This window comes from Microcaecilia unicolor, chromosome 4 (genome assembly GCF_901765095.1).
Source record: "Microcaecilia unicolor chromosome 4, aMicUni1.1, whole genome shotgun sequence".
NCBI classification, from domain to species: domain Eukaryota; kingdom Metazoa; phylum Chordata; class Amphibia; order Gymnophiona; family Siphonopidae; genus Microcaecilia; species Microcaecilia unicolor.
In genome coordinates, this window is record NC_044034.1 from 333,369,030 (window position 1) to 333,384,043 (window position 15,014).

A 15,014-nucleotide genomic window follows, 5' to 3' on the forward strand; every position below is an offset into this window, starting at 1 on the left:
AGTAAATCGATTTTTAAAAAAAAATTTGTTCCAGAAGCAAAGGCTAGGGGACACTCAAGAAAGTTACATGGAAATACCTTTAAAACAAATAGGAGGAAATATTTTGTTACTCAATGAATAGTTAAGCTCTGGATCTCTTTGCTGGAGGATGTGGTAACGGTGGTTAGCGTATCTGGGTTTAAAAAAAGGTTTGGACAAGTTCCTGGAGGAAAAGTCCATAGTCTGCTAGTGAGACAGACATGGGGAAGTAACTGCTTACCCTGGGATTGGTAGCATGGAATGTTGCCATGATTTGTGTTTTTTTGCCAGGTACTTAAGAGCTGGCTTGGCCATTGTTGGAAACAGAATACGAGGCTAGATGGATAATTGGTCTAATTCAGTGTGGCTGCTGTTATGTTATGTTCTTAATACTGTCCAAAGGCTCCGGGGTTTGAGAGGCTCCAGCTTCTTCACCATTCCATGATGGCCAAGTTTGCTCTCAAAATGCTCAAGTGATGTAAAACTTGCTCCTTGGTGTCCCTGGGAAGGGTGGCTAGGAACGTGGAGACTTTTGGGAAGAAATTCTAATAGAACGCTATACACTTTCTGCATAGCTTCTTACCAACTCTTAATGAGCGTGCACATGTGGAACATTGTGCACAGTGTGGCTGAGTTTGCAGACCCTCTCCTGTGGGAGAAGGCTGAGGGACTCCATCAGCTAGTAGCCAAAGAACAGTAGTCTGGAAAGTACGTGGTCTGGCAACATGTGATGCTTTCGATATGGCATCCAGGGCTTCCACCATGAGAATTGGGATGTACAGGCTTGCCTGGCTGTGTGTTTCAGACCTCAAACCAGCAGTTCAGGAGAAGCTAGCAGACATTCCTTGCTGGGGGAAAAACATTTTGGTGATAGGTTGAGTAGGCTGCTGACCTCATTAAAAAAAAACACTGTGGAACTATCAAAGCACTCTCCCAGCCTACTCCTAGCTTTCTCCACACCCAGGAACTATTTTGACGGAGGGTAACGGAGGACTTAATACTCTCAAAGGTGTAGGTTCAGGATGGTTTCCCTGGGCACCATTCTTCCCATGATTCAGGAAAATGATTGGCTATGCTTGCTGGATTGGATGCATATACATACATCCCAATACTTCCAGCCCACCAGAAGTATCTTCAGTTTTGGCTGGGAACACATCACTTTCAGTACTGCGTGTTGCCTTTTGGCCTCGCGTCAGCTCCCAGGGTCTTTACCAAGTGTCTAGCAGTAGACGCAGTGTCGCTATGCAGACTGGGAGTTCATGTGTTCCCTTATCTCAAGGATTGGCTGGTGAAGAGTACCTCCGAGGATGGTGCTCTGGAGTCCATGAGAATGACTATTCGGGTGCTGGAACTACTAGGGTTTGTGATCAACTATCCCAAGTACCATCTCCATCCTGTTCAACAATTAGAATTCATAGGATCCCTGCTCGATACAAACAATGTCCGAGCTTACCTCCTGGGGGGTGCAAGCTGACAACCTTCTTTTGCTAGCGTCCTGGGTTCAGACATCACAGCAGGTCACAGTTTGGCAAATGTTGAGATTGTTGGGCCACATGGCTTCCACAGTATAGGTTACAAGTGTATAATCATAAACAAAAAGGAAATGGAAGTGTGGAGCTGAGGGAGGGGGTGGGCAGGCCAGAGTCAGAAGCAATAATAAAGGAAGGGTTGGATTAGGGAGCAGAGTGTCTGTTCTTTGCTCTGCGCCGGGCTCACCTCAACCCCTTCTTTTTCTTGCAGTTTTTCTGGAGCACAACACCGCTGCTGCTCTACTTCTGGAGTCTCAAAATTAGTGGTAGAACTGCGTTCTAGAAATTAAGCCCTGAGTTCTTTGGTAGGAAGAGATGCCATATTTGTGCAAATGGATGCACCCATACTGAGGGGCTGCTGCAAAAGTGTCTTTTTTTTTTTTTTTCCAATGGGTCCACATCTCTACGGTATGAATTGAATTGGCCAAACTTTTCATGATGTGATCCACTATTGGAACTAACAACCCAACAGGAGCAGTCCAAATGGAAGACTTAGTTGTTCTCATTCCCCAAGATGAAAGCCTATTTGCAAACCAGTTGCTACTACCTTTTCCTTCCCTGGATCTCTACTGCTGAGAGATCATGAAAGGTTCTGCCTGCGGTAACAATCTGCTCAGTGTCTGCAATGTTCTTTTTGTTTGCTTCCCTGTTTGTTTGTGTGCTTTACCAAGAACAATTGATAGATCTGACCTTGGTAAAACTCACCCAACAAATTTGCTTTGAAATACTGGTATGTGTAATAAATTATTACTACCCCTGTACTGTTGACGTGAAGAGAGGATTCTCCTTGAGACTGAACTTCTTAGGTTATTAGTCTCTGGATAGTGGCATCCTGTTCTGGCATTTACAGTCGGATAAGTGAACTACATCATGCTCAATAGTTTCTTTGAATGGCATGGCCCTTACTGGCTATCAACTCAGAGATTTTATCAGCTCTGAAGGAGGTGGTAGCTCTGTGTCCGGACTGTGTCTCAACACAGACCAGCTTCTCGGGGAAATAATTGGAGAAAGAGCCTTGTATCTATAACCATTTTTGAGCAGTCTGAAGGAAGGCTGCAAGAGACCACATAAGAGCAAGCTGGTGGAGAATGGAGCTCAGATCTATATCTGTGTGAAATAATAATGACCATGCACTTGCCCAATGTAGAGTAGTTCCAGATTGCCTGAAGGCTTTGCCATCTCCTTCCCACCTAAGCAGACTGCTTGGAAAGGAGCCCCTTTGGTCAGGAGCTCTGCGTATTTTCTGAAAGGAAATTATTCTGCTTTATGCTGGAAGGAATCCCTAGAGAATGTTGGAGCCTTGTTACATTGACCCATAGGCCCCCCTCTGAATAGAACTCTTCAGTTGACCTTGACCTTGTATATTCCCATGGAAGCTTCATATTCAGTACCAAAATGGCATAAATACAGATCGAAGGTTAATTTATATTCCATTTCTTGTAAATTAGGGATTTCTTTATTTTTTCCCTCATGGTTCATATAACTGAGTGATTGTACATCTGAATGGTGTCTTCCAGTGGTGGACTGACAGTGGTCTGGGCCCCTGGGCAATAAGGGTCATGGGCCCCTAACCACATAATAAAAGTGATTGAACTAGGTGGATGCTAAGAGAGAGTGGGCCCCATAATGCTGTGGGCCCTCGGGCTTTGCCCTGTTGTCCTAATGGTCAGTCCACCCCTGGTGTCTTCCATATGTTGTAAGACAGAACCTGTCATCTCTGAATGTAAGAGGTGTTAGGCTTAGTAGAGGGAAGATTATTTCTTGATTAGAAGTCTTGCTCTATCCTCTTAGAATCTGGAAGGAGAGCCTGTGGTGTTTTCTGTGTGTGAGCTATTGTGTTTGAGGGCTTGCTGAAAGTTGTACATCCTTTCTGATGCTCTGCAAAAGATGGGAATCTGTCTTGGCTAAGGGGAAAATGTACATTGATTACAATCTCTAAGTATATTTTGTATAGATATGTATTTTTATGTTATCCTTATGTACCACTGCATCTATAAAGCTCAAGGCAGTGTATAGAAACATTCTATCCTGTTTAATTTAGTTGGATTTATTTATTACACTTCTGAAAAAAATTCACCCATGGCAGTATACAACAAGAAACATGGGACAAGTCTATAAGCTAGGCATTAACATGTATGCACGTAAAGCTTTAGAGTACTATCATACGTATGTAGGTCCCAACAAGCTGCCTAAGGCCCCAGTGATCAAAGGTGAATGCAGGTGCTAGAGGCCACTAAGTCCGGACTAGCGCTCACATTTACCAATGCGGGATGAACAGCGAGCACGCCAAGAAATACCACAGAGCTCTGTGGTATTGTACCCATATGATCAGAGTACTGCATTCTGATCGTACGAGCAGAATACCGCCTTAAGCTGGAGTTAGGGTTAAGGCTCCTTTCTTCCTCTCTCCCCCCCTCATCCATTCCAGGCAGTCTGGGCTGTCACTGGGGGTCCAGTGTCTCCGGTGCTATGTAAGCCACATTGAGCCTGCAAATAGATGGGAAAATGTGGGATATGAATGTATGAAATAAATAAATAAATAAATAAACCCCAGGAACCCACAATGGATAAGGCCCCCTAGGTCTCCAGACCCCCCCAACCCTCCAACACAAGGGTTCGGGGGGAGTGTAGAAGGCCACTGGATCACTAGGGAAACTTGTCCTGGGGGGGAGAGTTAGGGGGGCTAGAGGTCCACCAGACCTCCAGCCCCTTATATGCTTTGGGGGGGGAGGGGCTCCTGTTTGACAGGTCCAGGCTTTTTTATTTTTTTTGACGGCCCACACCTGTCAAACAACTTCTGTGGGAAGATTGTGCCTTGGAAGCATGCCTAGGCACAATCCTCCCTCAGAAGTTCCCCGATGATCAAAACTAATAGCTCGCATAAATTTGCATGCTGTTAGTTTTGATCATCGGGGGTTTAATTTCCCGTTCTGTTCTTGCACTGATTTTTCAGCACTGTTCAGCACACGCAGGGGATTTAGTCATCGGCCTCTAAGTGTTGTTCTGCAAATACCCGCTTAACTTTTACAGCGCATATTTGCAAGAGGGGCATACACAGGAGTGGAGCATGAGCAGGGCTCCCGCTTTAGTGGGTATCTGCTGTACATTCACACTCGCACTTAAACCAAGGCATGAATCAACGTTTGTAGTGTTCAGGAGGGGTTTTAGTGATTTTATCTTTCTGAGAGCACTGTAGCAAGTGATTTATATGGGGACCGAAAGATAAGGAGGTGTTTAAAAGAACTTCCAGGAATGAAAAAGGTTCTTTGAGATAAGGGTATGATTTATGCTAATTCCATTTTGTCTTTGATATTCATTCAGACTTGGTTACATCTGATGTGTGTGCTTGGTAATTGAGGAGTGGGAATATCTTAGTGGTTAAAGTAATGGGTTCAGATGTGACACTAGTGATCTTGGGCACTTCATCTCTCTTGCTTCAGGTACACTGTAAGCTCTTTGGGGAAGGGACTCATACTTCTTAGTACATAGCTTCCTGTGTCTTATAAAAGTACTATAAGGCAACAGGTTTAAAACTAAAGCAAATTAAACTTCATTCAGTGGGGAATGGAACTGTTCATAATCTGTTGGAGACTGGGACTAGGGCTCTGTCCTGGGAGAGGAGACTGGATTAGCACTCTCCCACCCATGGCCTAGCACAGAGGGGACTGGGACAGTACCTTTTGTGGCATGGGACAGTAGGGATTCCTGGGATAGCATTGCCTATGAATAGATATGTTATTTAGGTTTTTTTTTTTAATTGTATTGTTAAGGTTGTTGTTTGTTGATCTGCTTTTTGATCTTATTGGTATTATGTATGTTTTATTGTTACCCCCTTTGGGTTAAAGCGGGATATAAATGTAAAAATAAATAAATAGCAGTCGCTACCCAACATGAGACATGGAATTCCTGGAATAGTAGTCACCACTCAATATGTGACAGAGGATTCCTAGGATAGCAGTCACCACCCAACAGAGGGGATTCCTGGGATAGGAGTTACCACCCAACATGAGAGAAACAGAATTCATGGGATAGCATCCCCTTCACCTTAGCGTGGGACAGAGAGGATTCCTAGGCTTGTATCCTCTCGAACTGAAGAAATTCCTGGGATAACAACCCTCATTTTCCAGCAAGGGACAGCGAAGATTCCAAGGATAGTACCCCCCATCCAACATTGGGATAGAGAGGTTTCCTGGAATAGCAGTTGCCACTCAGCATTGAATAAAGAGTATTCCTGGGATAGTATTCTCCTCACCTTAGCACTGTTTAGGCATGGAACAGAGGAGATTCCAGAGATAAGTACATAAGTAATGCCATACTGGGAAAAGACCAAGGTCCATCGAGCCCAGCATCCTGTCCCCGACAGCGGCCAATCCAGGTCAAGGGCACCTGGCAAGCTACCCAGACGTACAAACATTTTATACAAGTTATTCCCGAAATTGTGGATTTTTCCTAAGTCCATTTAGTAGCGGTCTATGGACTTGTCCTTTAGGAAACCGTCCAACCCCCTTTTAAACTCTGCCAAGCTAGTTTTGGCGCTAGAAGATAGTATCTTCTCAACATGGAACAGAAGGGGATTCCTGGGATAATGATACCCAATGCCCAGCAAGGGACAGAAAAGGTTCCAAGGATAGTATGGGGGGGGTCCAGCATAGGACAGAGAGGTTTCCTGGGATGACGTGACCCTCCCTCCGGGTTAGACATGCCAGGTTCCAGGACAAAAACTTGGAAGAGCCTTAAAACCTGCTGGCAGATTGTGCCTCTTTCAGCTTTGGGCAAGCTTCATGCCCCCTGTGACATGCCCAAAATAATTTGCTCTGATTGACTCCACTCCCCAGTGTTGGCCCTGGCCCTGTCCCTCTGGGGCAGAGATGATACTATTTCCCAAGATATCAAGGGATTTCAATAGGAGGTACAGATGACTGTTTTGTTAGATCTTTCAGCGTCTGTGTGGTACATAAAGAAAGTAATTAAACATGTTGCTTTTCTGTTCTTTTGTAGCAGTTAGCCTTTTCCCAACAGTCTCTCATGCTAGCTTGCTGAGCCATCATGGGAGGTTCACTAACCAGAGGTTATCTGGCAGGAGGTGAGAATGGATACCCTACTAGCTTCTTTTGCAAGTTACAGTCATGAGTTGTGAGTGTGCAAACATGTATTTTTGGAATAAGGGAAAGGTAAAAGAAGGGGCTTGCTGAGTAACAAGTGACAGTGCTGTAATGGGCAAAATATGGAAGGAAGTCATGCAAAGGGCAGTCTAGGAGGCTCTGGGAAAGTAGGGGAGTAGTTTTTAAGAGCGAGGCAGGGCCAGGTTTAGGTTTGTTTGGGATAGGACAAGAGGGTTTGGATTTATATGTATGATAGTGGTGGGGGGGGGGGGGGTTCAGTGCTTAAGAGTTAGAGGAGGCACTGTGGAGCTGAGTAGTTGGGGAAGTTTAAACAGATTTCATGCATATTCATTGGGAAATCCTGAAAACCCGACTGTGGCCCTCAAGGACTGAAGTTGTCCACCCATGGAATGCTAAGCAGAGGAGTTCACTGTTAGGGCAGAGTGATTGATGGGTTTTTAGGGTTAACAGGTGACCAAGAGTTTGAGGGTTGAGTGAAGTCAGGGGTTTGGGGGGGGTAAGGGGGGGTTAAAAGAATATATGAAAAAAATTAAAAATCCTCAGCATGACACATCAAATAAACAATTATAAATACTCATCATCCTCCCCCCACCCCCCAAAAAAAAAAAATATATATATATGTGTGTGTGCATGCTTGTGCACACTCATATGCACCAGTCTGGTGTGACAGATTTAATCATCGCACATAGTCCTGTAAACAATCAAATTGAAAATAAAAATATAATATTGTTTCAAAATGGTGGTTGAAATTTCTTCAGCTCAAAAACGCCAAGTCTCCAACATGGCTCATGTTTCGCAGAATCTTTCTCAGGGACGCAACAATGATTGCAACAGTAAACACAGTGGAGGAACAAAGTTCTCCTGCATCATTTAAACAGTTATCAATGAATACAGCCAGTGCCTGCTTGAGTCCATAGAGAGGAATGACCAGCAGGAAAAAACTGGTAATAGTGCCTTGGTATAAGTCTCTGAGATCTTATTTTGAGTACCGTGTATAATTCTGGAGAACATATCTTTAAAAAGATATAAACAGGATGGAGTCAGTCCAGAGGGTGGCAGATTTAAATTGGAAGAAAGGTGAGAGAGGGAGAGATATGATAGAGACGTATAAATGCATAGGAGGCAAGTCTGTCTCAACTGAAAGGAAACTCTGGATTGAGAGACTATAGGATGAAGGTGAAAAGTGATAGACTCAGGCAGTGGAGTACCAAGGTGGGGGCGGTCCGCCCCGGGTGCACACCGCTGGGGGGTGCCGTGGCACGCGCCTGTCAGCTGAGTTCGCTAACTTCGCTGCAGCTCCCTCTGCCCCGGAACGGGGGGAGGGGCCATGCTGCACCCGGGGGGGGGGGGCCTCATCGGCGATCCGCCCCGGGTGTCATGCAGGCTAGGATCGCCACTAGACTCAGGAGTAATCTAAGGAAATAATTCTTTACAGATAAAGATGGTAGATACATAGAACATCTTCCCAGTGGAGATGGTGGAGACAGGGACTGTTTCTGAATTCAAGAAAGCATGGGAAAAACATAGAATATCTGTAAGGGAGAGGACAGGATAGTAGATTTTAATGGTTGGTATAGATAGGTGGTTGTTTATAGAATTGCATGCAGTGGTTAAATCTGTTCCACCAAACTAGTGCATTGAGAAAATATGTACATATTGGATGAGTATTTATAATTATTTGATGTGTGTCACACTGAAGAATATTATTTTTTGATTCCCATTATATTTTGGTGAATGCGATCTGTGTCACCGAGGCTGTTCTGTTTGCAGAGATGACACTCAGAGAGGAACGGATTATGACTCCAAGAAGCGGAAGCAGAAGGTGGTGGTACAGCAGGGAGCAGTGAAGAAACCTCGGCATGAGCGCCCACTCTACAAAGTGTCCATTGCACGCCATGCCCTGAACAGGTATGTACACTGGGGGGGGGGGGGGGGGGAGGGCAAGCCATTGAAAGAGGGATTTGTTTAACCCTTGTCTCCCAATAACACATTTCCCCTCCTGTCCTCATTTTATGTCCCACTCTTCATCTTGCAGTGATAATACTATTCTTTTCCCCATTCCTCAGTCATGACTGTGTCCACACCATCCTCATCCTGTTCCCTGATGAGAGTCATGGTATTCTCATTCTTCACTAACTTTCCCAGTGTTCTGTCCTGATTTCCTATTTATACCCACTTGAAGAAAATTTCCCTTAAATTAGGCTTTTATTGAAATATTAAACTACGTTGACATTACATGCAGTGTAACCCAGCACAGTAACATAGATGTCAGTATAGTTTAATTACATTTAACCTAATTTTTGGATAGATGGGAGGGAGCAGAAAATCAGATGATAGAGGAGGATGGAGACTATTAAAATGCCATAGTAGTAGATTGCCCACTTGTGGGCACTAACAGATCATGAGCTACAGAAATGAAGAGTGATTTAGCATCCTCGGGCCTCTAGAGAGCGATGACCAAGATTAAAAAGGCGTGCATGAGCACATCAAGCAAGTTTAAAGGCAATAATGTGATTTTCTCCATAATTCAGGAATAGTGATCATAATACATGAGATAACAATTCAGGTTGTGGCGTTAGGCTCTCCAGTGTTTCCAGCACATTCTTACAGCCACTTTTTTTCTTGCTGGTTTCAGCCCATACTGTGACCCTATTGAAATTCTGAGACGCTATCGCAATATCCAGATACCCAAAGATTTCTTTGATGTACGAATTTGTTATTTGGACACGTTTCCACTGACCCAGCCGCTGACCCTTAAGTATCCATGCCGCATTCAGATCTGTGAGGGTGAAGAAGGGGGAGCTGAAGCTGGGGATGCAGAAACTGCAGAACTGAATCCCTCAGACACTGACTCTGCCTTCAGTGCAAAGGTGAGAAACTCCTTCACCGTCTGTTGAATGTACCTTGCAGGCTTACATTTTGCTGCACTTGTCCTTTTTTCTTCTTGGTTTATCTGCATGCTCGCTCTGCCAGTTGTGTCTCTGAACATGTTCTCTTTCTCTATTATGTGTTCTCGGGGCTGATGTTAGGTGGGGGCTAGCTGAACAACTGTCCATGGCCCCGTGGCTAAAAGGGGCTCTTCTGTAAAGCCCATCCTTCCAGCCAAGCAATGAGGCAGCACAAATAGGTGCATGAATGCAGGAGCCGGGCTGCAAAGTAGTTGAATGCCTTTATACCTGTCAAATGTTAGGCATTCAGACTTCTGTTTCCAGTCAGCGTGTAAGCAGGAGTGTGTTCACTGAGCTCTGTGGTGGCTGTATTATTAAACTGGAGTTTTAGTGCTGCTTTCTTGTGTCCTGCAGAGCAGGATGCTGAAATCTATGAAAAGGAAAGTTGCCAAGTCAATTAAAGAATTATACACAGAAAAGGCAAAGCAAATGCTGCCCTCCTCCCCTTGCCAAGGCTAACCTGAGTAACATGGTATCGTCAAAGTCAGTAAGCGGGGAGCACATACTGCAGGCAAATGCTCCAGAGTTGGGACCTAAGCATTTTGCGTTTGTAGATTTAGGATTCAAAAACTTAAATCGTGGCAAGAGTACCTGAGAGGTTTGCTGGAATGATTAATTGGCTGACCGAGGTGGAAGAGAGCGTGTGAGTTTTAGAGGATGCTCTGATACATGATAGGGAGAAGTGAATAAACTGAGGAAAATGATGAACTGGATGTGAGGAAAGGCTGAGGATCAAGAGAACTGCAACCGCAAGTCCAGTTTGAGAATCTTGGCATCCGTGAAGGAGTTCAGTTGCTGAATGTCTGGGCATTTTTTAAAGGTCCTGTTTGGATACCTGTTTCTCCTCAATAAAAGGAGAATCCAGCTATGAAACTAAACGTGCTCATCGTGAAATGTGGCCTAAGCTAGGGCCTAGGAAATGGCTCTGTGCCATTATAGTATACCTTATCCAGTATCAAGAGAAGGAACACATGGTTAGGCCCAGAAAATCAAGCACATGGAAGATCTTGGTATACTCTGACTTAAGTACTGAAACCATTTGGAAGGATAAGACGTTGGAAATAGTTCTTTACCTTTTCTCATTATTTATTTCTCTGCTCTTCTACTCATTTCTTTTATTATACTTTTATATTATGTAAACTGCCCTGAACGTTAACTCTCTAGGGCACTATATCATCAAGTTTTAATAAACCTGAAACCTGATAAAATACAGAGATGTTATTACTACAGGAGGTTTACATATAAAAGTATATAGCAGCTGGCACAGCTGATAGTGTTGGACAATGGGAACAAAAGTCTGTACTTTCCCCAGAGGAAGTGGAGAATCTCCTGAGCCAGGGGTGTAGCTATCATGGCCCTGGACCACCCCCTGCTGCGACCCTCTCAACCCCCCCTTCCCGCTGCCAACCCTCCCCTGCCGCAGTTGCGTACTTTTGCTGGCAGGGGATCTCAACCCCCGCCAGCCGAAGTCCTCTTCTCAGCCGCGCGGCGTTGCTTGCTGAATGATCTGATCAAGTTTCTGTGCGTGCGTCTGACATCCTGCGCGGCCGAGAAGAGGACTTCAGCTGGCGGGGGTTGGGGTCCCCCACCAGCAAAGGTACACGGCGTGAAGGGGGGGGGGGTCGAGAGGGTTGCGGCGGCGGGGGGGGGGGGGGGGGCTAAAATGTGCCCCTTCACCTCGGGCTCTGGACACCCCTCCCGTCGAAGTCTGGCTATGCCCCTGTCCTGAACCAATACAAAGTTATGGTTGGAATGAATGTGGTGGACACATTCATGGTATACTGAGAAGCCAGACCAAAGATCTCACAATCTTACAAGTTGAAGTGGCTCTGTAATAAGGTAGTTTTGGAGAAGTTTAATAAAGGTAGTAGTTCGCCTTTTAGAGGTGGTGGAGGAGCCTGTGGAGAACACTCTGGAGTAAACTGCAGAGGTTGAGGAAAGCAGTGCTGGAGAGAAGACAGTAATAAGCATGGGAATTGCTGGTGAAGGTGGTACGGGATATGGAAGTGAGACAGCTCCCCCAAAGGATCCAGAGAATGGAGACCTGAAACTGTTGTAATGCAAGCTTTGCAGGACGGGGGAAGGGGTTTTAAAGGCACTGTTAGATTGAAGGTTCTAGAGGGTGCATGTAATGTAAGAGGGAAGATAGAATAATGTGTGTGGCAGATGTGGTTGGAAGGATAGTGTGTGAATGAGGGGGATGGGTAGTGTTTGGGAAGTTCGTCTGTTTGGGCTGTTTACAAGAGGAAATTAAGAATGGAATGCTGGGAGAGATGCTCGTGTGTGACAATGGAAACTTAGGGAATGGGAGAAGGTATACAAGAAAATGAAGGGAATGTAATGAAGTTTAATGATTGGCTGTTTAGTGGTTGTTTGGATTGATATATGTGGGAGTTGCCTGAAAGGAGGGGAGGAAGGGGATATTGGTGCTGAGAGAGGAGTGGCAGTGGCTGGAATAAAAGGTTAGAAGTAAACTACAATGTAATTGAGGAAGAGAATCCCAAATATAAATGAAATCAACAAAAGAAAAAAGATTTTCATATAATCAATACTGTAAGCAATAGGAAAATTTAATATTAAGCCTCAAGAAGCTCTCAGCTACATGCTGGAAGAGCAGGACTTCTTCATCATCGGCAAAAAACCTCTTTGCCATGCCCCTTTTCAACTATGCGACTTAGTCTACGTGCATCACGTTACAAAATATGCTTAGACTGTTGTGCACGTAAATTCTAATTAATGCCAATTAGTGTCAATATTTGCTTGTATAAGGGTCTGTACAACCCTGATCTGCTTAGTAAGAAAAGTTAGAATAGTATTTAAGGAATTGCTTCAGGGGTATCTTGGAGCAGATTTTGCTGCTGGTTTAAAAGAAAAATAAAAAGAGGCAAGAAACAGAATACACAGGCAGCAGAGGAAAAAAAAAGTCTCTCTCTGGCCTTGGGCTTGGGCTCCTGTGCTTTTGGGGGTGTATACTCTGGTTTCCTGATCCCTCCCCACCTTCTCCCCCTCCTGTTCTCCTTTGGTAAGTGCTGTGCCTCAGCCTTCTCCCCCGTTTCCCTAGGAGAAGTTCCTTGAGACAGGTCCGTAGTTGGAACAGAGCACCACTGGTATTAAAAAAAAAAAAAAAAAGACGACACTCAGGGCCGGTTGCAGCACACCATCAATCAGGGGATCATCTTTTGCGGTGGGAAGCTTGTGTCTGGACACCGCTCGGGTACAGTTTGGCATGGCCTCCCAGGCGGAGAAGGCACATAGCTGCGTGGCCTGTTCCGCTCAGCAGTTGGTCTCTGTGCACAGTGGTCTTTGCTGCTTGTGCGAAGAAGCAGAGATGGTGAAAGGCTCTGACCCAGAATCGAGTGTCCCGGTGGTGGGGAGTACTGGGAAGGCCCCTCAGCAGAGTAAGGAGGCTTCTGTCGGGGAAACTGCGCTCCCGGCACGTGGCGCTTCCAACATCGTTTTGGCGGGAACATCTGTCATTTTGGGTCCGAGTGCTGTGGGGCTGGACTCTGGAGAGGTACCGCTGCTTCTTACCAGGCATGATGCCTCTGCGGTCCCCTCTCATTCCCCCCCCCCCCCCCCCCCCCGAATTTGTTCTATTTCATCAGTCATATTGCCTGAAGAGAGGGCTTTCTGTGGAGGTGGTGGGAGATTCCCTGGCGACCATGGCCCCGGAAGGATTGCTTGGGGCACCTGGGGGGGGCCCTTGGGTGCCAAGAAGGCCCGCATTGCGACTTGGGAGGACCTGGAGGAGGTGCTTTCCCTCAGGTCAGATTTCTCATTCTCTGAGGATGTGGATCAGGGAGATCCCTGGGATGCAGAGAGCCTGGGGAGCCTGCTCAGGTGCCTATCGGGGAGGATCCCTTAGTAATTCGGATTTTTAGGCGGCAGGAGTTGCCAACTTTGTTGGTGGAGGTCCTACAGGCTCTGAAATTGTCTGAAGGACCCTCCTCAGGTGTCTCAGAAGGGCGACCCGCTGTTAAAGGGGGTGCACTGGCTGCCTTAGACCTTTCCGTATCATGAGGATTTGCGGGAGTTGATAGAGGGTGAGTGGGAGACGCCGGATTCGTCATTTCGGACTTGGTTGGGCAATGGCTCGACTTTATCAGCTCCCTATGTCGGACCTGGAGTCTTTCTGGGTCCCTAAAGTGGATGCTCTGGTGATGGCGGTCACCAAGAAGACAATTCCTGTAGAGGGTGGGGCAGCCCTTAAGGATCCTCAGTTTTGTAGAATGGAGGCTCTACTGAAGCGCTCCTTTGAGGTTTTGGCCTTGGTGTTAAAGGCAGCCATTTGAGGGGGTTATGTGGCATGGGCCTGCTTTCATGGAGCTAAGCGCCTCCCAGAAGCATCATCAGCATCCTCCTCGCAGTCATCTTCGGATGTCATTAACTTGGAGTTGGGCACACCCTTTCTCTCGGATGCTCTCTTTGACTTGGTCCACGCGTCTGCGAAGAACCTGGCTTTGGTGGTTGTGGAAAGGCAATCTCTGTGGCTCTAGAATTGGTTGGCAGACATGGCCTCCAAGGTTCGTTTGAGTCATCTTCCATTCCAGGGCAAGTTGCACTGTGGGAAGGAGCTGATGAAGAGCTTAGGTGAATCCAAGGTTCCTCGGCTCCCCCCATTCGGTGGGTCAGGGACGCCTGAGAGAGCTGTGCAGATATCGGCCAGGTCGAGGGGCCGGGTCCCAGTGTAGTCGTTACTGGAGTAACATAGTAACATAATATAGTAGATGACGGCAGAAAAAGACCTGCACGGTCCATCCAGTCTGCCCAACAAGATAAACTCATATGTGCTACTTTTTGTGTATACCTTACCTTGATTTGTATCTGCCATTTTCAGGGCAAAGACTGTAGAAGTCTTGCCCAGCACTAGCCCCGCCTCCCAACCACCAGCTCCTCCTCCCCCCACTGGGTCTGCCACCCAATCTCAGCTAAGCTTCTGAGGATCCATTCCTGAACAGGATTCCTTTATGTTTATCCCACGCATGTTTGAATTCCGTTACCGTTTTCATCTCCACCACCTCCCGCGGGAGGGCATTCCAAGTATCCACCACTCTCTCTGTGAAAAAATACGGGTAATCGGGTTTCTCAGTGAATTTCAGGTTCTTTAGCTAGATTTTCTCTGGAATTCATTTTATTATTACACTGTGCTTTTTCTGTGAGACAGGGCTCTTCCTTAGTATAGTGTGTGTCTTCTAAATATCCAAGACTCGCAGATGAGAAGGATTTACAGGGTGCAGTTTCTATTGGCACTACAGATTCTGAAGAGCATAATCAGAATTTCTTGAATCAGCTATTTGACTTTGACAAGGATTTTTTTTGTTCAGAAGATGCTCCTTAAGGAGAGGACCCCATTATTGCCCATCTCTTAAGCAAGAGGAGTTGTCACCTCTTGTTCC

General features: G+C 45.9%; 1 protein-coding gene across 1 annotated transcript in view; it reads left to right on the forward strand.

Annotated features, from left to right (window-relative positions):
* The window catches only part of CCAR2 (cell cycle and apoptosis regulator 2), a 100,599-nt gene that overhangs the window by 15,511 nt on the left and 70,074 nt on the right, over positions 1-15,014 (forward strand). The window contains exons 7-9 of the mRNA XM_030202033.1: positions 6,546-6,630; positions 8,441-8,578; positions 9,306-9,540. Of these exons, the coding sequence (XP_030057893.1) occupies positions 6,546-6,630; positions 8,441-8,578; positions 9,306-9,540 (458 nt within the window). The remainder of the gene's footprint in view (positions 1-6,545; positions 6,631-8,440; positions 8,579-9,305; positions 9,541-15,014) is intronic.